The sequence below is a fragment of the Haemorhous mexicanus genome, chromosome 4 (genome assembly GCF_027477595.1).
Source record: "Haemorhous mexicanus isolate bHaeMex1 chromosome 4, bHaeMex1.pri, whole genome shotgun sequence".
In the NCBI taxonomy this organism is placed as follows: domain Eukaryota; kingdom Metazoa; phylum Chordata; class Aves; order Passeriformes; family Fringillidae; genus Haemorhous; species Haemorhous mexicanus.
The window spans coordinates 68,352,797-68,377,730 of NC_082344.1; the positions used below are offsets into that span (position 1 = coordinate 68,352,797).

General features: G+C 38.4%; 1 protein-coding gene across 1 annotated transcript; it reads left to right on the top strand.

The window, feature by feature from the left end:
* Positions 1–184: 184 nt before the first annotated feature.
* NOP14 (NOP14 nucleolar protein) lies at positions 185–23,478 on the top strand. The gene is made up of 18 exons (XM_059845276.1): positions 185–680; positions 2,920–3,054; positions 3,837–3,978; positions 4,531–4,676; positions 5,098–5,235; positions 6,420–6,542; positions 7,667–7,798; positions 8,946–9,255; positions 10,530–10,660; positions 10,866–10,951; positions 12,561–12,696; positions 14,527–14,628; positions 15,411–15,564; positions 20,051–20,210; positions 20,544–20,691; positions 21,606–21,724; positions 22,669–22,824; positions 23,175–23,478. Exons 1-18 carry the CDS (start codon positions 483–485, stop codon positions 23,272–23,274), a joined length of 2,616 nt encoding a protein of 871 aa, XP_059701259.1. The 5' UTR covers positions 185–482; the 3' UTR covers positions 23,275–23,478.
* The last annotated feature ends 1,456 nt before the right edge of the window (positions 23,479–24,934 follow it).

Genomic DNA, 24,934 nt, shown 5'->3' on the forward strand with positions numbered 1-24,934 from the left:
CTTCCACCCCCTCACAGTTACCGGGACTGCAAGTCCCAGCAGGCATGGCGCGGTATGCACTGCGGACACGCGCGCGCGAAATATCTCGTGGGCCTGCTGGGATATGTAGTGCGTCAGACTTCCCCGGCGTCGTCCCAAAGCAGGCGGGGAGTAGAGCCGTAAATATCGCGGTACTAGGCCAGGGTTCTCGCGAGAGGTGAGCAGCTGCTGGTGCGCATGTGGTAGTGCTGGGCCCGGCGCGGTGAGGGGTGCGCTCGGACCGCGCTGCTCTGCCTTCTCCCGTCTCTCCTCCGCTCCACGCCCCTCCGGGTCTCACGGAGCTGTGGCTGAAGGCAGGGGTCAGGCCAAGGGGGAATTCGGGGGGTTTTGCGCCCCCTCGGCGCCGTTTTGCTCGCCCCGTCCGCACCTCCAGTCTTGGCCCCGCACACTGAGGGCCGAGCCGCTGTCTCCCCCCCGCGTCCCCAAGGGCAGCCCGAGCGGAGATGGGGAAAGCGGCGAAGCGGAAGAAAAAGGTGTCAGTGCCCTCCACTGCAAGGGGCCCCGTGAAGTCGGCGATGGCCGTGGTCAAGAGCAACCCCTTTGAGGTGAAAGTCAACAGGCAGAAGTTTGACATTCTGGGCAGGAAGACCAAAAACGATGTGGGGCTGCCGGGTGTCTCACGGTCCAAGGCCATCAAGAAGGTAAGAGGACATCCGAAGCAGGGAGGGAGAATGGCATCTTGATGTGGGGAGATGATAAGGCTGAGCCCTCTCGGGTGGAATAAGCGCCCAGCTCTGTTGTCACAGCAGGAGTGGCCGGTCCCCTCTAAGTGCTCAGGGGGTGATGCAGGGCTCGGGGAATGGCTCCGGCCAGTGTAACCCCCAGGGCTCAGTAGTACAGCTCTTCCTTATTGCTTGGGGGGAATGGTTCTCTTCTCAAGTTACCCAGGTCCACAATACAGTGGCACGTGTTGTCGGCGAGTAAGTCGTGGACCAGAGTCAGTGTACATTACGTTGGTAGGTTCTGGTCATCCCACGATGTTCAGCTTCTTGATAATGTTGTAACGTTGATATAAAAGTGAAAGATTGAAAGGGCCCCAAGGTCGGGATACAGTGAGAAATGTGTAGCTACAAAGAAACTACTGTTCGTATGGAAAACAAATGCGGGTGATTTTTTGTGCACAGGTGGAATAGTCGTGTAGTAGAAGTATGTTGGGATGTAATGATCTGTTCCCTGCTGTCATAAAAATGACCATACCACTTAAGAAGAGTAAATTTTTTATCTTCAACGCTTGTACCAATTTCAAAATGCCTCTTTTTCTTTCTCTCTTGCTGTCAGTAACTACCTGACCAAAATCTGTGATGCATAAGAGAGAGTGTGTCATAAATTGCATCTGGGATTCCAGCAGCCTACCTTATTCTTGGGTGGAACACAGGAGTTTTTAGTGGTCTGTCACTTCACACAAACCAGCAAAGAAGTTTAAACCTGTTTAGGTTAAGTTAAAGCTGAAAAAAGGGCAATTTGAAAGTATGTCCCTGAGATTCTCTGCCATGTTACATACATGCTGTTGTTGAACTGAATTTAAAGCACTTACTGGAAGGGCAAATGCAAAGAGATATTTTATCGTGTTGTGTGCATTGTGAAAGGTGATGCATTAAGTATTTTCTTTTTTATCAATAGGAGAAGTAATCAAATAACTGAGTACAAAAAAAAAAGCCCAGAAATGCTTTTTGATACCAAATGTATTGAGATAATAATGTTCATATACAGTGTCTCACCTATAGAGACAGTGTATATGAACATTATACACTAATATATAACGTACATATTGTACATTTTAAATATGTATATATTGTGCATTATAAATATGTACATATTATACATTGCAAATATGTATAGTGGTCACTGTAAGAAGTAAATAGAAGGTAGAACTGGCACAATATTAGATGAAACCTGAGTTTTAGTGTCATTTACAGCAGCATATGAAAATTGTGAATGCTCAGTAAGGTTACAGAGTAGGAAGGAGTAGGAGTAGGAAACCCAGCCTTTTCCTTTAGTGCAGCACTTTGTGAGGTTTTGGTAATATGAATGGCACAGTATCTTTCTGTAAGAATCTGTTAATGTGCTTTAAATAAAAATGGATATTTCTTCAACCTAATCACAGCCAACATTTTTTTCCTTTAGAAACTATATGATATCTTCAGCATGAAATTATAAATTAGCTTTCAGATTTTTTTACTGCTAGTCAAGATTTTAGAAAACTTCAGGAATGTTGTACGTCACATTTTAGGATTTGGGGTTTTCTTTCTTCTTTCTTTCTTTCTTTCTTCTTTTCATAATAAGATAAATCAGATATTTGTCAATAATTATGCTTTGGAAAGTAAACCTGTCTCCTTACCTGTCCCAAAAGTAGAGCACATAGTAAGTACCTTGTATAGGTGTGATAAGCTACTTTTTACTGACTTGATGCTTGACTTCCCCACTCTCAACAGTGACACAGGGATGTGTGGATCTACCTGAGGCTTTTATGTCTTAGAGGAAATGACCAAAAAAAGTTCAGCTGATTTTTGCTGGCTTTTTTTGCTTTCTTTATATGTTTTTCTTAGTTTACTAAGCTTGAGACATGTCAGAATTCTTCAGTGTAAATGCACAGTTTTTGTATGTGATAAAATAAAGGTGAGATATGGTGTAATTCTTTATCTTCACTTGGGTGCTTATAAGAGAACTTAATTTGAATGTATTGTATGAGGTTCCCATCTTTTCTTCATGTTAATTTTTCCTTCTCTTTCACTGAATTCTGATAAATTATTATTTATGATGTGATGGCAATATAAAGATTATTATGTTCATAGGATACTGTGGAGTGTTTTTTACATTGGCTTTGGAAGTAGTTACTCTCTGTTCTTTCAATTTTATCTCCTTTTGTCTTTTTCCTTCTAGCGCAATCAAACATTACTGAAAGAATATAAAGAAAGAGAAAAGACAAATGTGTTTAAAGATAAACGTTTTGGTGAATATAACACCAAAATCACTCCCGAGGAAAAGATGATCAGACGATTCACTCTGGAAAGACAGGTAAATGATTAAAAGAGGAAAAAACAAACAGAAGAAAGCCAAACACAAACCCACAAGGCACACTTGAATTTTTAGGTTGGGAGTGCCCCCTTAATCAAGGGTTTTGCACGACAATGCTTTATTTTGATTTTATAGGTTTGGAACTTAAAAATTTCCTTTTTTGTGTGGCAATAGAATTTTTTTCATTAAATCTTTTTGGTTTTGCCAGACAGCTGTTTGAAGGAGAGGTTTCTTTGAGCACTGACATGCAAGAAAGCTAGTTTTAAGCAGATTCATTGATTAGTTGGTTTTTTTGACTGCTTTGTTTTAGGAGTTAAATTAGGAAAAAGTGGTCACCATCAAGTATATTCAGTAGCTGAGTAGAACTCTGTAACTTGCTGTCATTCTGTAGTGCGAGTTGAATGTGCAGTACTATCCTTTCTGCCTTATCATACTCAGTCTCCAGAATTAAGCAGAGTAATTTTTGTAGGTTGAAATATGTTTCATTAGGTCTGAAATGCAGTAGTTAAAAATTTATGTTACTGATACATAGATAAATCTTCAGCTTCCCTAGGTTTCCTGGGTTAGTCCATTTGTACATTAGTGTAAGAGACATAACACTCTCTCACTTAAAATGTATTTGAATGAAAATATTGGTCTGACAGTGCTCTTATTCCAGTTAAGTTCCAGCAAAACACTGGAATAAGAATCTCAACTAGCACTGAAACTAAAGGCTGTGTTATTTTGTTGCCTGGGAACTAAAGATCTTTTGATATTTCATTGGTTTGTTTTACTGTTCTTAGCAAAATTATGGAAAGAAGAATATCTATAATCTTAATGAAGATGAGGAATTGACTCACTATGGCCAATCTTTGGCAGAAATTGAAAAACTAAATGATATTGTTGATAGTGACAGTGACACAGAAGAAAGAGGAACACTTTCAGGTAAGAAGTGCCAGCTGGTGTTTCACTGGTAATTTTATTACTGGTAAATGTGTACATCATTTGTTCAGTACTGTCTCTCAGTGAGAGAGAATATCATGTTCTTGGTTGGAATGTTTAAACCAGATTTGATTACTTCTTAGTCACACACAGACCAGCTCTCTGGATTTTAGCAGGGATTAAGTGGGACACACTACTGGCAAGCTTCTTCACTCTGTGAGCTTTTCAGCATAAACAGGTGCTTGGATTTTGAGCACTTTGGCCAGAATCTAAAGTGTGAGTTTTCTGGTTGCTTTTTTGCATCTTTGGACCTACCTGTTGGATAAATACAGAGAAAAAACATGATCCTACTTCATCCTGAATATCTGTCAGTGTAAATTATGTGTCTGACATTATCTCTTTTGGTCTGGCCATTCTAAAGGGATGAGACTAATGCATGATTGGTTCAATATTGCTCCCATTCTCAAAGAATAGGGAGATACTGTCCCAGCAGTAGCACTCTTGCAGTCATACGTGGATTTGAAAGATTCACATCCTACTTTTTTTTTTTCCTAGCTGAATTAACTGCTGCTCACTTTGGAGGGGGTGGAGGCCTTCTTCGTAAAAAACTATCAAGTGAGCAGCAAGATGAAGAAGAGGAAAAACCTAAGTCTAGGAAAGAACTCATTGAAGAGATGATAGCCAAATCTAAACAAGAAAAGGTGAGTTTTTAGCCCTACAGTACAAATAAGCATGATTAAGAAGCTGTCACCATCCCTGTATTTGTAGAATAGAATAATAGTGGCATAGCAAACAGAGGAGAAGGCTGTCTGAGAGGAGTCCAAGGTCCTTGAATAAAGTCTGACTTTGTAGGCATTTTAAGTATAACTTGTATATCTGCCATTGTTTCATATCCCCAAATATCCCCTTCTGTTCAACCTGCTTTCTGAATGCAACCCTTGCACCATTCAGCATAGCTCTGTACTTCTTCCACAAAGAATGTTTGCAGCTTCAAAATGTTGAATATTTGAAATAATTCATTTGTTAAATGAATGTTAAATGTGTTTTCATTTTAAGTTGTAAATGGTACATCATATCTATCTGAACATAACAGCTGCATTTGGTTTTGTTCTATTTTTCTAGCAAGAGAGGCAAACCCGGAGAGAAAATGCCTTAGAACTCACAGAAAAACTTGACAAAGACTGGAAGGAAATCCAAACCCTTATTGCCCGCAAAACCCCAAAGTCAGAGAGGAAGGACAAAGAAGCAGAAAAACCCAAGGTGAGGTTTTGACTTGACTGATTTCTTTGGTTCTAGCAACTTGTAGTTTTGACTTGTAGTTGACTGAACTATAAGGCCAAGTTATCACTTCATAAAACAAAATGTTTGCTGCTATTCACATTGAAGGAGTGCTACAGTTCTAGAACAATCTGATTAGTTGGAGGAATATAGGGATTTGTGTGATTTCTCTGATTTTAATTAGTTTGCTTTTCTTTAATTATCAAGTGAGAGACAGATTGCAGACTGAACAATACTCTTGACTACAGCTTATTTGTAGGGCAAATAAATTTTCTTGAAGAATTAAAATTGTTGGGAACACTGACTTATTTTGAGTGCCTTTGGAGTGTTCCTTTGATGAAAAAACTAGTACTTGACAATAGACATTTCCTTGTTGAAATTGGGCTCTGTCCCTTTCAAAAAAGGAAAGAAAGTAATTTACTTTTGAATAGATATCATATGGTCTCTTGCTTTTTCTATCATTTGTATTCTGTACAAAGGGAAATAAACTTTTAAATGTAAGAATAGGCATTCTGATTGGCTTTTTTATTTTTCTTCTAGAAATGTGTATTTTCGTGCAGAACATTATGAATTTCCATTTATTGTTTTGTAGTAGAATCCAGATTTTATAACATCAGTTAACTAGTTCAGTCTTGCATTAAAACTGATCTCAAAGTACAACAGAAGATACTGGACCAAAAGTTCATATTTTGGTGTATTGATTTTTGGGTTTAAGTTGCTCCTTGGCATGTTGAAGATCACTGAATAGCAGCATCCCTTTTTGTTTTCTTTAAGCTAGACTTCTATGTAGTGGAACTAGCAAAGCCTTATCTCATATGACAGTGTAAAGTGAAATGTAAAATATTAATTTATTAATTCTGGCTGTGTTTTGAGGGTTTTTAAAGTAATATGTAATCCAGTTATTTTTTAAGATACTCTTTTTAAGTTTTTCAGTTGTGAGTAACTTAAGTAAGGAAGGGGGAAATTCCAGGAGAATTTCTCTTCAATTATTCTTACCATTCCTTATCTTAATTCTGAGCTGAGTGTTTTTGCAGCTTGCTTTGGAAGCAGTCTTTTCCTTTTATCTTAACAGTCTGATTTCTTAGCTGTTAGTCTGGCAGAGGGATGGCTGCAAAGCAGAATAATAAAACTTAAGATAATAAACATTTGCATAAATATTTCTTTAGCCTGATGAATACGATATGATTGTTCGAGAACTTGGATTTGAGATGAAAGCAAAACCTTCAGAAAGGCTGAAGACAGAAGAAGAATTGGCCAAAGAGGAGCAGGCCCGACTCCAGAAGCTCGAGGTAGACCATTTATGGCTGGCATTGTTTGGGGCCTGTCTTTTGGGAGTGACTGCTTAAATTCATTCCTTGACCTTAGATTGTAAGTGGCTGTACTAAACTGCAGTTCGTCAGAGGGTGAATTCAGGAAGTCATCTGTTTGTGTTTGTAATCTGATATTAAAATAACCAAAAAAATCCCCATATTCCTAGTATGTGACTGTGGAGGTTTATGAAATGAGTCAATCTTCCTTCAATAAAAATGTAATGTTACTTTGATATGCCTTTAAATGTTTTAAATTATTCAGAGTTGAGAGGTGCTCCTAAGTTAGTGGAGTATCATGTTGCACAGCAGTTAAATGAATACACTGGGCAAGTCGTTTATTGCTCTCTTCTGTTGTTGCAAGAGCCTTTCAGTGGTAGCATGTGCATAGCTTTGCTTTGCAGAGGGATATTAATGTCTTGGAAATGTTGCATGCTATTTCTGTTACCTGGAGCGCTGAGTCTTACGGGAAGATGGAATAATTTGGTAAATGTTTCACTCTTTTTTTTTCTTTTTGCTATACTAAGAACACATTTAAGACTGTAGGGAATTCAGTACCTTCAGATTACATCAGAGCAGCTCAGTATCTAATAGCAGAACAGAGAGATACTTTTTTATTTTCTACTCTTACCATCTTAGAGTTTGATGCTCAGTCCATGTCCCAAGAATCTTAGGATGTGGTTGTGTTCACTACAAGCTTGTTACACACACATGAAACAGATAAACACTGCACAATCCTGAAACACTTTAGAAGCTTTTATTTTCTAGTAATGATGTCCCATTAGCTAAAGAGATAAATTTTAAAAAAAGAGGACACAATGCTTCTGGTTAACCCAGTTTTAAAGCCTTTTAAATAAGCTAATCCAATTGACTTTGTGCTCTTACCAGACTGTACTCCCTACAAAAAAAAAAGGTATTCTCAGCTTTTGCCCATAATTTCTCAAGTGGCTGGGTTTTTTCTTTACACCAACTTCTTGAGTAATCCAAATTAACTGGGTTTTCCTTATGTTTTCCTAGCTGTAGTATTTGAGAGATCTCTTTTGGTGTGGTTACCTGATTGATGTAAATGTCTCACATCTGTGTGTGGTATTTCTTGTGAAACACAGGCAGATCGATTACGTCGCATGCGTGGAATAGATGAAGAGGCAAACAAAAAGAGACCCAACCACATGTCAGCTGATGATCTAGCTGATGGCTTTATCCTGGATAAAGATGACAGACGTCTATTGTCTTACAAGGTAAAGTTTAAAATTTATGCATTTTCAGAGCTCTGTGAAGAAGATTACGAAAAACAGCTGGCAAGTGAACTCTGTGGAGACATTTAGTTCAACCTCCTGCTCAGAGCAGGGTCAACTATGAAATCACCAGTTTACTCAGATCCAGTCTGTTCTTGGAAAATCTCCAAGAATGGAGGCTGCTCAGAGAGATGTGCACTGACTGCCCTTACTGTGAGGAAGATTTTTTTAATATCCAGGCTAAATAAGCCCAGGTCTGCCTCTCCTCACAGAGCAGGTACCCCAGCCCCCAGTAGTCTTGGTGGCTTTCTACTGAATTTGCTGCAGTTTATCAATATCTTTATTGTATTTGAAGGCTCAAACCTGAATGCTGTGTTCTGTGTGGTCTTACAAATGTCAAGTCTCCTAACTGTATTCTTGCTGTTATAGTAGCCTTCTCTGCCACTGGCCTGCTGGGTTGAAGAGGAGGCTCTTTGGCATTTCTGGTTTTGTTGGGTTTTTTTTGTTTTTTTTTTCATTTTCTCTGTATTGATTGAGCTTCCACTGAATTTCAGTCTGAAGATGAGTAGATTTCTGACATGTCTTTGATTAAGATGGCAGAGCAACATAACCTTAAAGCTGATACCAGTCACCCTGACTGTGGTGCACACGTGTGCTGATTCTGTCTTCTCATACCCAAGTGATGAAGGAACTGCAGTTCTCCCTGAAGGGGACAATACCACCTGGGAATGTCAGTTTAAACTGATGATTAATAAAATCAGGTTCAGTCCAAATATGTATCTGATATGCTGTTTTAACACGTAGAAGGAACATATTTTTATACGAAGAATGCTCCTGTAAGTGATGTTGAAGTCTTTTTTGTATTATCTGCTAGTTTTCCTTCTGTATGGTTTCTTTTATTCCTCATATACTATTTCTTCTTCTTCCAGTTTCTTACAGCCCCTTGAAAATACCCTACTTTTTTTATATCTATATGTATGTTCTCTCCCTAATATCCTGTATTGTCTGGCACTGCTGGCATTCATTGCCTGATCAGGGTCGAAAGGCTCAAATTCTCTTGATGCATATTTAAGATAGCTTTGCATGGTGGTTGTGTTGAAGTGCTGCCACTTCATCAGTGTTTTAACTGACTTGTTTTCTCTATGGACAGGATGGAAAAATTAATATTGAAAATGAGGAGGAGAAAGAAGAGGAAGGAGAGGAAGAAGAAGAGGAGGAAGGAGAGGAAGAAGATAATGAGAATGAAGAAGAAAGTCAGGAAGAATCTGCAAGTGAAGATGAGGAGGATGGTGCTGCAGATGGCCATTCTGATCTTGAATCTGATCATGAGAGTGAAGGAGAAGCTGCAGAGAATAAAGAAGAGAAGAAACATAAGGCAAATGAAAATGAATCACAGAATGCGGAGAAATTAGATCCAAAGAGAGAAGCTGCCAAATCAGAGCTTCCCTATACATTTGCTGGTAAGGAAAGGACTGATGCAGAGATCCTTAGTTGTCAGGGGTTTGTAACAACCAGTCACTTTCTCTGCCCTGCAGGTTTTACATTCATTCATGAAATTTTGCTTCATAGTTGCCTTCTACTCTTCAAAGAGCAGCCAGTAACTGCTCTTCTTAGTGAGCAAACCTAATCGTGCTTGGAGAAGTGGGAACCAAATCTGTTTCATCCCAGAGCAGTTTCCGTGCCTCTGAGCAGCATCAGAATTGGAAGATAAAAACAGGGGAATAAAATAAAAATACCTGTGCTCCTTTTTTAAGGCAACCAGCTTATCCAATCCAAAGTGCTACTGTTTTACCAAAGAGAAGCCAAAACAATGTTCTGTGATCTATACTTACAGTTTCTCTGGTGTTTGGACTGACATTTTTGTCAGAAGATGCTTGGAGAGACAAGATTCTGAAGTTTAATCCCTGTGATGTGACATTGAGTTATTGTAGACACTCAGATTTTTACTGGTCTTGGGTCCATGCCTAGCAGGAAGGAGGAGACATGTTTCAAGTAGTACACGAAACATCCATTCATATTAAGTGCATAATTCATCTAACTATTGTCCTAGTGTAGATTTCTCGAACAAAAGTATCTGTTGCAAGATTAAACAACCTTTCAAACAACTTCCTTAAGTGCTTGTGTTTTTCCATCCAAAGAAGATGACTTACTACACAAAGCCTTTTGAATTGCATTCAGGATTTGCTTTAACCAGAAAGCAGTCATATTAAAATAACAAAAAACCACAACTAGTTAGGATGTCTTCTAGCATGTTGAATTCTGTAAAAAACTAAATGTATGCCAGGATTGTTGGGTTTTTGGTTTTTTAAAATAATTTTCTATTTGTGGCCATATTGTTACTTTTCTTAGTGTTCTTTACACAAAAGCTAATTCGGTGTAAATTAAACATAAAGGTAACTGTATTATGGTAAATTTTTGGTTGAATGTATGTTTAGGTTTAATTCTGCTTTGTATCAGCATAGTTGTGCTGCTCAGCATACATGGTAAATAGAGGATGACTTGAGTTTTAAGCTTTGAAAAACGTGTTATTTTCTGACTTGTGTTCATAGGAGTAATGCTACCTATATGCTAATTGATTATTTGTGTTTAAAAGTTAATTATTTAAAGCATTTCTGGTGGGTTTTTTTTCTGAACAATATAATTTTCAGATTGAAAATTTGTTACACATTCACTTGAATTAAAGATGTAAAGTTTGGAGATTTTTGTGTGGTCAATTTTTGTTTTTATTTTCTAGTTCCTGAGTCCTACGAGACATTTAAGTCTTTATTGGCTGGAAGAACAATAGAACAACAGCTTATTATACTGGAGAGGATTCAGAAATGCAATCATCCAAGCCTTGCAGTGGGAAACAAAGCAAAGTTGGAAGTATGTTTTGTTTTATGTTTAAAATAACTTTTAATTCCAGAGTAAGTTTTAGTAAGTATTTAGGGAGCAGTATAAAATATACATGCTTCTATGTTGTGAGTAACAGTAGAATTAACATTATCATCTTACTTTTCTAAGTCTGTATCGCTGTTCAAGAATATGTACAATGAAGAAAAACTTAATAATTTTAACGTATTTTTTGCAGAAATTGTTTGGCTTCCTCTTGGAATATATTGGAGAGTTAGCAACTCTGGATTTACCAGAGCTCAGAACAATTGACAAACTGGTCTCGTAAGTATTAAATCCTATGGACTTTTGCTCCTTCAGGGTTTAAAGAGAAAAGCTACCTAGAGTAAAGCATTTAGCTTGTTGCTTGTTTCAGATATCCTGTTGAACTTGTTGGCAGCTGGTAATTCTTAGACCTTATGTTTTGTTTCACGTGTTACTTGCTCTATTAATTGTACCAAGAGATTTTCAAAACCTCAGAATGTATTTTTTGATCTGCAAGATGCTTTTTATGGGTAGTGGATAAGTAATACCATATATGCATGAAACTCCTTTCTAGGAGGTTATTTAGACAGCTCTTGAAGGATTTTAAGCTTTGCACTGACGCTGTAGAGTCTCTGTTGCAATCTCTGTTTTTTCCATGGGCTTCAGCTCTGTGAATTCACTCAGAGAGCTAGATGAAAATGGAATTAAAGTGCTACAGTAAGCTCATATGGAAGGTTCCAGCTAAACAGTTTCCAGGAAGTTGTCAGTTTGGCATTATTGTTTTCAAGTACCTGACAGGCAGTTAGGCTGTGAGGAGAGAGCCAAGTTTGTCTCAGAGGTATACAGCCAAGGACAAGAGTCAATGGGCAAGGGCTGCAACAAGGGAAATTGCAATTAGATTTAAAGAAAAAAATCTTCTGAGAAAAGGTACTGAACATTAAAATTAGTTTCCCAGAGAAGCTGTGAACATGGAGAAAACTTAACAAAGCTATGAGCGACCTGATCCAGCTTTGAAGTTTGCTGTGTTTTGACCAGGGGGCTGCATCAGATGATCTCCAAAGGTCCCTTCCAAACAAAATTGGTCTGTGGTTCTTATCTTGACTTTCCAGGATAGGCTGGTTTCTTTCAAGTTACTTTTATGTAGTTTTCAGCATATTTTTTTTATTTCCTTCTAAAATCAGTAAGTTTTCCAAAATCTATTCTGTGCAGTACTAGCATTCATTGCTCTGTTGCATTCATTCGGAAGAGCTCTGACCCATTGATTCTGTCACACATGGTTTATACCAAAGGGTAAATATGTTTTGATTGTCTTTTAGAGCTGGGATATATTAATATCTCTGTAGACAAATTTCACTGAAAAATGCTGGGAGACCAAACAGATTCAGGCTCCAGACTGCATATGCCTGTAGGCACTAAGCCTAGGCCAGGAGCTGATCTAACTTTGTGTTTGGGGTTTTTTTTCCTTGTTTGCAGTAATAATTTTGCTAACCACATTGCTGCCTTACATGTTGTTTAATATTGCCTAAGAGTGTTTAGAATAGTGGGCTATCTAGTGTAAGCCAGCATGCTTCACTGAAGTAATATCTAAAGTTAGGAGATTCCGAAGGATACATCATAACCATAGCAAGTTATTTAGGAGAGTATTTTCAAGTCTAAAATTAATTTTCATCTAAGATTTAGGAACCTACAACTCAGGGATTCTCAGAAGGCCAAATGAAAAATACATGTCTGTGAGCTAAAGTATTACAATAATAATTTATACTCTAAAAAAGGAACATTTGTTGCAGGCAATTTGCTATTGTTACAATACAGACGGAGCACAAGAAATCTTCCTATGGGTGCTTAAAAATCAATTTTTTATTAACATCAGTGGCATAACTTGATTATGACTTAAATTTCTTGTTAATAGGCCATTGTACAATCTTTGCCAGATGTTTCCTGAGGCAGCCAGTGACAGTATCAGGTTTATCCTTCGAGACACTGCACACGATCTGGAAGAAGTAATTGAAGTCAAAGGCCGTGCAACATTTCCAGGCTTAGACACGGTAACAAATCCACATTGCTGGGATAATCTCTTTGCATTAGTAGGAATGGTATTAAGTGCAAAATGACATTATGTGGTGAATTATCAGCATCTATGACTTTCTAGGTTTTTCAATATTTTAAATTGCCTTTCTGGAGATAAGTTGTAACAAAAACCCCCACAACAACAAAAACACGCCACCCCTAAGAAACAAACAATACATACACACATTGTTCAGAATAGAGGTATGACTATGGAATTAATAAGGGGAAAGATCTTAAAATTATCTCTCCAGTCTTCATAGCAGAACACTGTTTTCCTGATGAAACTTAAATTGGTAGTTTTAGGAAGAAGTGATGCTATCAGTTACATTGTGACTTCTTTAATTGTGTTAAGTCCAAATGTTTAAAAAATGTGCTCCATAGTAGTGTGATATCTCTGCAATATCTTTTGGGTTAAAAAAAACAAAACCAAAAAACACCCAACCAAAACAAAGCCTAAACAAAAAACAAACTAAGAGAATATTATTATGGATCTAAAATTGCAACATTTCTTAGTACTTTATATGTGCTAATGGCCGAATTAGTGACTTGGAAAGAATTTCTTTCCTTGTTGTATTGGTAATAGCCCATTTTCACTTGCCATGTTAAATGTGAACAGATTCCTTTTACAGTGTCTAAGTAAATGGCTGTTGGAGAATTCAAGAAGGGAGCATAGGAAAATGAGTATTTCTAAATTGTAGTAAAGTTTCAAAGACAAACCATAAATCTAATTCAGAGGGAGCTACTTGTTTTCTATCAGCTTGATGAATTGCTACTGCCTAATGGAATAATTAGACTATTGAAGGAAAATGGACTGAAGCCTTGGTTCATACAGCTTGAAGATATATTAAGTTGTTTTGAAGAGTCTTTATTCGGGATATTTGGGTTTTGCAGGAAATGTATTGTTGAGAGCTTTTATTTTTAATTTTTCACTGTCACAGTTCTGGCTTTTATTCCCTTCACTGGACTTTTCCAGGTTGCAGGCCATCATTATCTTTTAAAGTAGAATTACATCACTTTGTATTCTCAAAGCACTTGTTTGAATGAATATTCCATAGATCAGCTGTCTTAATAGGCTTTTCAAATGCCTTCTGTTATCTTTGCCTGCAATTCAGAGTATTTAGTAATCAAAACACTTCAGGAGAGCATTTGTTCAGAGTTGAGGAGGAACAGAGAGGAAGCAATGAAACTCTACTTCCATCTCCTTTACTGTGCAAATATCCACTTAAATAATTCTCATCATTACCTTGCAGCTGATGTTTAATTTCCATATGATCTTGGCAGGTCACTCAAGTCCCCTTCAATAAAAGTGTACCTAATCACTGCTTAGTTCTTTTGGCTGCAACTGTTTGTTGGTGTGTGCCAGTGCCTGTGGACTCTGGTCACTTCATTGTCTGTGTTGAGGACTGGTTGAAAGGTGTCACAGATCCTGTGTGGCTACTTGTTCCTGAGTTTGTGTTGTGAGAGTATGTGACTGTGGTGAGCTGAAGGGGATCAGATGGGGTTCTAATGGAGTAAAGGGGGTTGGGAGCCAGAGTTCTTTCTTAGTTTTCTTTCAGCTGCCTCAATCCAATATTAGATCTATAATGGATGTCTCATAATTGATATTCCTTTTTCTCATCTAGCTTCAACAGTTGTCTCAATAAATGAGTTGTGTATATCATACCAGATTTCTCAAAATTATGTGTGTTGTAGTGGTTTTGACTACTGTGTAACAGTTATTCATTCAAAAGTTGCATATGTATGAAGTCAAGATCCTGGGAATAATGTCTTAACTATATTTTGCCTTATTCTGTTTTATGTGCAATCAGCTTATTTATTTGAAAATTGTATCTCTACTGTTTCCAACTTCTGACTTCTGGCACCCAGTTGTAACACCTGCTTTTATGTACATGAGTCAGCTACTTACCAAGGTATGTCTGTTATGTTGTACCTCAGGATTATATTATACATATATTATTTCTTCCTCAGACTTCCAATATGTATGTTACTATTAATGTATATAGTGGAAATGAGAAGGCAGCTTTGTGTTTGGTATAGCCACAGATAGTAATTGGAAGAAAGGGTGAAGAGGAAAACACCCTTGCAGGCTATAGTCCAACTCACAAAACCATATCTCTTCAATTTTTCAAGCTGTTACAAAGTAATTCCTTCTATGGTAAATTACATGGGACTAATGGAACAGACTGAATACAATCTGAAGTCATTCATTAGTGGTTTCTTTTCCATATATTGCATTTCTTCATACTTGAGAGGTTATTTACTTAAAAATTGGCAGTATTTGTTTTCCTTGAAAATGTACCTAATGCAGTACATTGAGTTAAAATATGTCCTTATTTTTCTATCCTAATATCCTGTTTATATGTTTCGAAAGTCTTGAGCTAATTGCTCAATTGCTGCCAAGTTGTTCAGAGCCTTCTATTTCACTGATTCATTTCTGAAGGATTTATTGTTTGTGGTTTAGCACCTTCTAGTGGCTAAATGAGTTCTGATAAACCTGTTAGTTCTGCAGATAGATACTCTTCAGTTGAGGACCAGGGAAAGCCATTGTGGTTCTCATCAAAGATCAAAGGCTGTAATTTTATAGACTTCAAACGCTTACAATGTAGTTAATAATTCCTCTTTTTGGGAGATTCTGTATTTGTTATGTATAGACTTTTAATTAGGAATATTTTGTTCTTTTTATTTCTTTTAGTGTCGCATTACAACATTGCAAGATGTTATTAAAGGGTTGTTTATATGCTGCTTGTTCCTAGAATATGTATCTCTCTCCAGAAGATTTGTACCAGAACTCATTAATTTCCTTCTTGGAGTACTTCACATCTCTCTACCCAAAAGCCAGGCCCAGGGTGAGTTTGTTTAGAGTAAACGGGTATTTAATTTAGAGTCTATTTTAGTATTGGGGTTCATCTTCTAAATTTTTTTAATACAAATATTTCACACTGGTTTTGTTGGTCTTGAACAAAAGGCCAAAATCATCTGCAAGTTCGGTCAAACACAACCTTGATTCTTGGGCATCTTGTTATGAACTAGATCCTCTCATGTTGTTGGCAGGAAGGAAAGGAACTCATGTTGGCCACAGTGCAGTGTTTTTGCAGTGTTGTCGTTCTAAACAGACTGCGTGATTGGACTGTGTTCCGAAATTCAGAGTTCCTAATGGATTCCTGATGAGTACCCTCATAGTGAGGCAGCAGATCATGCTGCAGATACCCTTAATCTTTAGCTAATAGCCATATCACCTAAATAAGAGATATATATCACAAAGCTGGTGTTTTTCCTTATTTGACATGGATTTGTAGTACTGTAATAGAGGACAGCTATCCCCACAAGCAGGATTAGTAAAATAAGTGTGTAAACTTAGCAATTTGCACAGACAACAGGGATAACAAAATTATCTTTTCAGTGTGATCCCTATGTTAGCAATTTTTTTTTTTTATTTTGCCAGTATCTCTTCAGTTTTTTTTCTTTTATTACTTTCTGTCTTGAAAGTTGTTCTGGTTCTGGAGCTCTTTTTGTTGACCAGTTCAGGGACAATAATTTGCTTTTGAGGAGTTTTGTCAGAGCATAGTAACTAATTCATGTGTTAATATTTCTGTCTGGGCACAGAATGCAGCAGGATACGCTGCAGGCAGGATATTACCAAGTGAAAATTAGAATTATTTGATAAACTCAAAAGATATCTGGGATTTAATGAACTACACCCTATGTTTTAGTATGCTTATACCTCTTGATAAGATCCTTAAGAGCCTGTTCTCTAAATAGTCATCAATCTGGTGAGGAAGGTTTAGCTTCTGTCAGTGTTCCAGTACTTTAGTAGGCAGCTCCCTTCCTTTCCCTTCAGGACTTTTTTGCCTTTCCATGCTGCCTTTTTTTTTTTTTTTCCATTTTGAATTTATGAGCTCCTACGGATACCTTTTCTCAACAAACCTATGGCTGCAGTTTCACCTTTATTATATAGCGTGGCTGTACTCCACAGACCTTTCCCTAGCTGTTTCTCACAGCTTAGCAGTTTCCTCTGAAGTGTGAGCCAAGGTTACACAGCTGTGCTGCATCAGAGCTAAGCCCTGGATTCTCAGAACACCAACAGCTGAACCCTTAGAAGGAGGTGGGAAGAGGTTATGGAGTGGGTGGGTTACGTAGTACTAAAAGTATTCTCTCCTTTGTGTATATTAGGAATATTTGATCTGCAGAGAGTTTTGGTAAAGTTAAAATACAGGGCTCTGCAAAATTAGATAAGATACTTGAAAAACTTTTAGTGGTAATCATTGATCAATTGTTACCATGTTTAAAATATTTCTTTGTATTTCTGTTAATGATTTTGTACTACTTAAATTTGCATGGTGTTGATTTTTGTTAGCAGTGAGGAAAACCCCAGTAAAAGAAACATAAGAGGCCCAGTTTTCTCTTTGAGAACTTTCCAGTCAGTGTTGATGTTTTGAAGTTCCCAAGGTATCCAGTTGTGTTTTTAAGTGTTCATGGTGGAAGTTTTTCTGGTAGTTGTGATGGTTAAGCTATCAACAGAGAATATTTTAAAAAAAGTAGACATGGAGCTCTGGAATGTTGATGCACTGTCACACCAAAAAAATTCTCAGGGTTCAGTTTTAACATTAAGTAGAGTCAGCAAGTAAACTCTTAATGTTTTAGTTTTATTCTCTTGATCCATAAATTTCTCACATGAGAAAGATCTATGGAATGCAGCTTCATAAGAGACTGAAATACAGTCTGATTTATAGTAAAAACTATTACCTTAAAAAAGAAAAGCTGTAGGTGGAGGGAGTGGGAAGGAGTTGTCATGGTTGATAGCTTTAGCTAATTGAATTGTTAATGAGATCTGCTATCCTCTCACAAGTAAAGCAGATAATAAAACTCACATATCTTAATTCCTGATCTTGCATAAGCCTGTATGTGTCATGATCTCTTACAACTTTGGGTCTTAAACCTTAAAAACCTTTATTTAAATATACTGTCTTCTGGCCTGTCTTTGAAGAGCCATGTACAGGTTGTAGAGTATGTAAATAATCTGAACTTAAAGTTTGAAAAAGTTTTGAAGTCAATTCCACTGCAAGCTTGCAGGACGTTAGGAAAACAAATGGGAAAAAGACCCCCGAGGTCCACCACAGAGAATGCAAATTATTTTGTCCCTTAGCCAGGAAATTCCTCAGATGCTTCTTTCATGTTGCTGTATAAGTAGTTTCACAGATCAGCTTGTGATGTGTGCATAGGGATTCGATAGTGTTTTCCATATGCCCTGCTCCAGTATATATTCTGTGTTCCATGCTCCTCCTGTTTTAAAACCCCTCAGCTGGAGTGGGAGAGGACCTTACAGTGTGTCTGAGGGCCCCTGCTGTGGGCTCACAGGAGAGGCTCCATGGCTGCAGCTGTGGAGCAGCTCTCCCCGCTCCAGCTCACTGTGCCTCATGACCACCTTCTGGCCAAAGCCTCTTGCTTGTGACCCCATGGGAAATCCTGTACCTGCCCTGTCCTCTTAAGCATATCCAGTGCTCCGTCCTGGAGCAAACCTGCAGTTTAACTGTGCATCCTGTTTCCCACAGGGCAAATTTGTACTTACATGTCTTAACTTTCCCCATCCACAGAATGAATCAAAGAATCACAGAAGGGTTTGAGTTGAAAGGGACCTCAAAGATCATCTAATACTAACCACCCCTGCCATGGGCAGGGATACATACCTTCACTAGACCAGGTTGCTCAAAGCCTTATCCAGTCTGGTCTTGAACACTTCCAGGGCTGGAGCACCCACAACTTCTCTGGGTAGCCTGTAGTCCAGTGTCTCACCACTCTCATAGTGAAGAGTTTCTTCTTTTTATCTAGTGTAAATCTACCTTCTGTCAGTTTAAAACTGTTACCCCTCATCTTATCACTACACTTCCTGATAAAGAGTTCCTCTCCATCTTTTTCCTGTAGGCCTCGTTTAAATACTGGAAAGTTGCTGTAAGGTCTCCTCAGGGCCTTCTTTTCTCTAGGCTGAACAACCCCAGCTCCTTCAAATGGGAAGTGCTCTGGTCATCTTCATGACCCTCCTCTGGATGCTCTTGAGCCAGGTCTGTGTCCTTCTCTGGGGATCTCAGAGCTGAACACACTCCTTCAAGTGGGATCTCATGCCAGTGAAGTAGAGAAGATTCCCCTCCCTCAAATTGCTGAGCTTTTGTTGCAGCGCAGGATGCATTGGCTTTCTAGGCTGCAAGGCCACATTGTCAGCTCAGAATTCAGGTTACCACCAATACCCCAAGTTCTCTGCAAAGCTGCTCTTAATCCACTCATATTGCCCATATTGTGATTGCCCCAACTCACATGCAGGACCTCCCAGTTTGTCTTACTGAACTTCATGAGGTTCACAGGTCCCTCTGGGTGGCATCCCCTTCCTGTAGAGTATCAAGCACACCACTCACCCTGGTGTCACCTGCAGGCTTGCTGAGGGTGCACACAGTCCCACTGTCTGTGTCCCCAGCCTAGATGTTCAGTAACACTGGTCCTAGGACAGACCCCTGATAGACCCTACTCATAACTGATCTCCATCCAGACATGGAGCCATTGGCCACAATTGTGGCTGTGACCATCCAGATAATGGCTTATCTACTGAGTCATACACCTGTCAAATTCATGCCTCTCCAGTTTAGAGACAAGGATGTTTCTCAGGACAGTCTCAAATGTTTTGTACAAATCCAGGTATATGATATCAGTTGTTCTTTCCTTACCCATCAACACTGTAATTCTGTCATAGAAGGCCACCAAACCTGTCAGTCACAATTTGCCCTTAATGAAGCCATGTTGCCTGTCACTGAGCACCTCTGTGTTTTGCATGTGTTTTGTTGTGGTTTCCAGGAGGATCTGATCCACAATCTTGCTAGGCATGGAAGTGAGGCTGATCAGCTTGTAGTTTGCTGAATCTCTTCTCTTTCCTGTTTTAAAAATAAGGATTGTTTTTCCCTTTCTCCAGTCACTGGGAACTACAGTTTTTCAAATACAAAAGTGGTTTAGGAGCTTTATCTTGCCGGTTCCCTCAGGATCCTCCGATGCCTAAGGTCCCAGGGAGCTGAGCACATTCAGGTTCCTTAGTCTCAAGCCTGACCTTCTCCAGTGGACAGTACTTGGTTGTCCCAGTCCCTGCCTTTGGATTCTGTGACTTGGACAGTGTGACTAGAGCACTGACCTATGTCCCTGTGCTCCAGTGTTTTCCATGGTTCTAGAAAAATTTAATACAGACAGAGGTGTTTTTAAAGGTAGCACAATTAAAATGTAAAATGAGTTGGCTGTTTTTCTTCAGAAAGAATGCGTAGGAGTGATCTTGTTTAATGACTCTTGTTCTTGGTTTTTTAGGCTATACTGTAGTGCATCCATTTACACCAGTGGGGAAAAATCTAGAATTGCTATTGGTGTGTGATAAGGAGGATCTGAAAAGTTGGGAGAAGCAAAATGTGCCGTTGAGTATTGTGACTAGATTAAAGGAAACCAGCAAAACAGAGATAAATCATACCAGGTATGTAAGAAGTGCAGAACAGAAAAAATACCAGATCATCTGTTGTGTCATGTCAGTGATAGTGCTCTTTAGAAGTGAAAACAAGACTAGTGGATAGTTCTGGCGTGTTCAGTGCACTGACATAAAGATTTGTTGCTGATGGTATTCTCTTGGTATTTGCTTAGGAGAGAGAATTTTTTAGTCTGAATTAACTATTTCCAATTGTATCTGGTTCTGCCAAGCAATATTAATGGATTCTGCTAACAGGCCAAATTTCATTAATTAAGTTGATTTTATCTGAAAATCCATTGCAGTTTTTGCATCTGAAATTGTTAATTTTTTGTGCATTAACAGGTTATCATGTCTAGCCCTGTGTTTTGACCTTATTAAAAAATGTGCAGTTCTCTATGAATCTTTACCATCATTCCATGAAATAATGCATCCTGTCAGAATACTCCTTACACAACATATACCAGTTAATGAATATCCTGAAAAAATGCAGGTATGTATTCCTCAGGATTTAAATAATCTATATGTTTGATTTATTAATAAATTCTGTGATCTTCATCTGTGCTTAAACAAAAAAAAAACAAGAATAAGCATTAATTTTTTCGAGGTTCAGGCATTTTGATATTCCTGTGGAAAGAACAAAAGAACAGAGAATATTTAGAAAAGGTATTTTTCCCTTGTATATCTTGTCTTGCCTATCTAAATGAAGAGAACAGCACTTGGCTTGTAATAATGTAGCATTCCATGAGTGACATAATTTGTAATAGGGACATCTGGTTGCTCTTGTACTTTTGTAGTGAATCTGTAAGACCTTGGTAAAATAAATACATGTACCAAACTGGGGAGGTAAAACTTATAGCTGTGTAGGTAAAATGAACATAAATATGCCTGGTCAGTACCTTACCTAGGACAGTTGCTGATTTTCTAGAAATGAGATTCAGATTTTTAATCTGTCTCTTCTGAATGTAGCAAAATCATCTTTTCCTCAAAGAAGCATCGTAAAATGTCCTTAGAGAACAAAGTTTTATTACTCAGATGAAGTCAGATGGCCTTTTTTTGCCATTAAAAAAAAAAAAAAAAAAAAACTGGTCATTGTTAAAATTACCATGAAAGGAAGAGTCTGAGTTAAATTGCCTTTAGTCTTGCTTCTTCCTCTGTTAGGTGAAACTACCAGCAGGCAGACCTTTCTTACTGTTCAGGATACCATTTCAATAGACTTCCAAAGGCTTTTAAGAGTTATCCCACTTGGATTACAGCATGTCAGTGTTAGCGGTGTCCTGATGAGTACCTGTGACTTAACCCAAGAAAAAGAATACATGGGGAGAGCATAACTGTTGATTCAGTTTACAATAGCTTTTGATTTATGGTGGCTTTGATATGCTTTTACAATTTGTTCTGCATTTTCAGGAATGGTATCACAGTGCTCTGAAAGAGCTGGAGAACAAAGTGAAACACTATACCCCACTGATATGTGAGAAAAAGAAGCCAGTGCCATTGAAACAGTATACTCCTAAAATTGTGAAAGTGTAAGTAAAGAACACTGGATGCAAAGGAAAGGTGCATTTAAACCTTAAGATTTGTTGCTAGCTATAATAGATTTGGAAAGCAGGGCACAAAACAACTGTTTTTCTGCTAGATTTTGTGTATAATTCACAAGGAGACATCTGCTTGTATGGTAGGGAGGGAAAGAAAAAGAAAAGGGAAGGAATTTTAAGAACAAATATTATCTTGTAGGAAAAATGGCACTGGAAGTCAACTCTTGCCCATATAATGAATTGTAAATTAACAAATTTCAAGATTATTAGATTGTTATCTGGTCAGGTGCTTTACTGAATGCTCTCTCAGGCACTCGAGTCAGAAGAATAAGAGTGAGTAGTTCATAATGTATATGAAATATATGATGGTAAAAGATGGATGGTGAAAAACACTAATTTAGTTTTGTATATAATAGAACAGTGTTCTGATTTAGGAAATCTGCTTTATATTGGCTGCTGATTTGTTTAGCCATATTGGTTATCTACAGGGGCACAAAGTGTCTACTTTTATTTATTCTAATAATTGAAGAGGACAGCTTTGCTCTGCCATACACACTTATCCCCAGGTAATTGATCTGACTTCTTCTGTAAAATGCATCTGCTGAGAAGGTCTGCAAAAATTTAAGATGTGTGGGGAGGTTCCATCTTTCTCCAGATGTCTCCCATTCTTCTAGTCTAGATTTTTTTAGTCTGTTCCAAGTGCAGGCTGCATATGGGGAACTGAAGTGTGGTCACTGGCATGATAATGAAGTGCAGTTAGAAGGTCTGGTGAGTGTGTTTCTCCAGTATGTTCATTGGGCAACTTCTTATTTTGCAACTTATCCATATAATATGCAGGAATTAAAATACTTAGTTTTCATACAAAACCTCTCCATAACTATGAAAAAGTTGTGGGTTTAAGGTGTTCTGTGCTCACACATACATTCTTATTTCAGCTTAGAGTTTGGAAGGAAACAGGCAGGCAGCAAGAAGGAGCAAGAAAGGAAGCAGTTGATCCAGAGGCATAAACGTGAACTTAAAGGAGCCATTCGTGAGATTCGGAAAGATAACCAATACCTGGCTAGAATGCAGCTGTCAGAAATCATGGAGAGGTAAAGTAGCCTTTGTTTTAGCACCACTTTGGGGCTTGTCCTGCCATGTGTTCATTTCTTTGCTGTGTGCCAAGATTGACATTAATCATCAACCATACTAAACTTAAATAAAATGGGACAATTTGAGGAAAAGCAAACATTTTCAATAGGGATCATTTAAAGTGTTTTCAACTTTGTGGTCTCATTTCTCTAGTTTAAGAGGATGCAAAATGTTTTCATTTAAATGGTGTGTTGGTGAAATTAAAGAATTGTGGGACCTTTTATGAATGAATAATTATTCTCTAAGTATACTTATTTTCCCTAATATAATCTTTCTGAAATATTTTATATGTTGATTGTTTGTTTTACAGAGATGCAGCCAGAAAAAGGAAAGTGAAAGAGCTTCTTGGTAGCCTTGCTACACAGGAAGGTGAATGGAAAGCAATGAAAAGGAAAAAATTGAAGAATTAACTGGGACTATCTACAGCGGGAAGCTTACTGCCATATAAAACACCCCAATCATGGCTTTTCAACAGATTTTAATTGCATTTTTTGGATGCATTCCTTTTGAGGAGAAAACATCATTGGATCTGTTTGAAAAAATGAACCTGCTCATTAGGAAAATCCACAACTTTTCATAAGGATATAAAATAAAAATAACACTTTTGTACGTGGCATGCTTCTGTTTTATTTCAATGAGAACATTTGGAGGAATAATCAGAATTCGAAATCTAAAACCTGATCACACACACCTAACTTGAACTACACACACACACAAATTCTACGTCAGAAACCTTCTGTTACTTCAAGCTGGTGACAGGTCAGTAGTGAGGTTCCATTTCAGGGCCAGTTCTCTTCAACGGCTTCATCAAGGACTTGGACACGGGACTCAAAGCTACACTGAGTAGTTTTGCTGAAGACACTGAACTGGGAGGAGCTGCTGACTCCCTCAGAGGCAGAGGGGCCCTGCAGGGAGATTTTGACAATGAAGTTCAACAAGGGCAAGTGCTGGATTCTGCACGTGGGAGCAGTCCTGGATGTACAGACAGACTGGGGAATGAGGGACTGGAGAGCAGTGCCATGGGGGTCCTGATCAGCGGAGAGTGGAACATGAGCCAGCAGTGCCCTGGCAGCCAGGAGGGACATCCCTGTCCTGGGGACATCAGGCCCAGCATGGCCAGCCAGGCAAGGGAGGGATTGTCCCGCTCTGCTCAGGGCTGGGGCGGCCTCACCTCGAGTGCAGGATATAAAAGCTACAGGAGAGTGCCCAAAGGAGGGCAACAAAGGTGATGAAGGGCCTTGAGGGGAGGTCATGTGAGGAGTGGCTGAGGGCACTTGGTCTGTTCAGCCTGAAGAAGAGAACAAGGAGAGACCCCACTGCAGTTACCTTCCTTGTGAGGGGAAGGGGAGGGGCAGGCACTTCTCTTCAGACACCACTTTCCCCCGTGTTGACAGTGATAGGACTCAGGGAATGGCCTGAAGTTGTGTCAGGGGTAGTTTGAATACTAGGAAAAGGTTCATCTGAAACATCTTCCCTGGGAAGTGGTCACAGCACAAAGCCTGACAGAGTTCAAGAAATTCTTGGACACATGGTATGACTCTTGGGGATGGTCCTGGTAGGACATTTTATTATATTTTTTAACATTGAATAGTTGCAGGCAGCTCTCATAATGATAATATAATTTAAACAGTAACATTTTAATTAGTCTGTAGCATCAGGACATGCTAAATTGTGTATTGAGTAATGGTATCAACTCTTAAGTAGAAGTCCTTTGTTAAAGCTGTACATCCATTCATCTTTTGAGTAAGTTTTGAATTGAGCACAGCTCTGAAGTTCTTAATAATCTAGCGTGATTAATTAGAATTCCTCATTGTGTTCAAAACTGTCTGGCTTAAGGGAACAGTGATATCCTTAACTTTCTTCCACTTAATTTATCATGTATGTCTAATCACTGATAACTGCCCAGCGTGACTGTGAAAATCATCTGCTCTTCAAAAAGAGCCAGCAAACACTTCTAACACTTTCTTTTTATACTGTATTTGCAAAGAACCATTGCAATGGGACAAAGAGCATCACAATTACTGATGGGTGCTAATCTGAACTAGATTCACTGGTCAGATATTCACTTAA

What these genes read in the sequence shown, in the direction of transcription:
- NOP14 (XM_059845276.1), top strand. Translation starts at nt 483, where the DNA reads ATGGGGAAAGCGGCGAAGCGGAAGAAAAAGGTGTCAGTGCCCTCCACT. An exon ending in AAGAAGCAGAAAAACCCAAG is followed by an intron (nt 5,236 to 6,419) that starts GTGAGGTTTTGA and finishes ATATTTCTTTAG; the next exon opens with CCTGATGAATACGATATGAT. An exon ending in ACAATTGACAAACTGGTCTC is followed by an intron (nt 10,952 to 12,560) that starts GTAAGTATTAAA and finishes TCTTGTTAATAG; the next exon opens with GCCATTGTACAATCTTTGCC.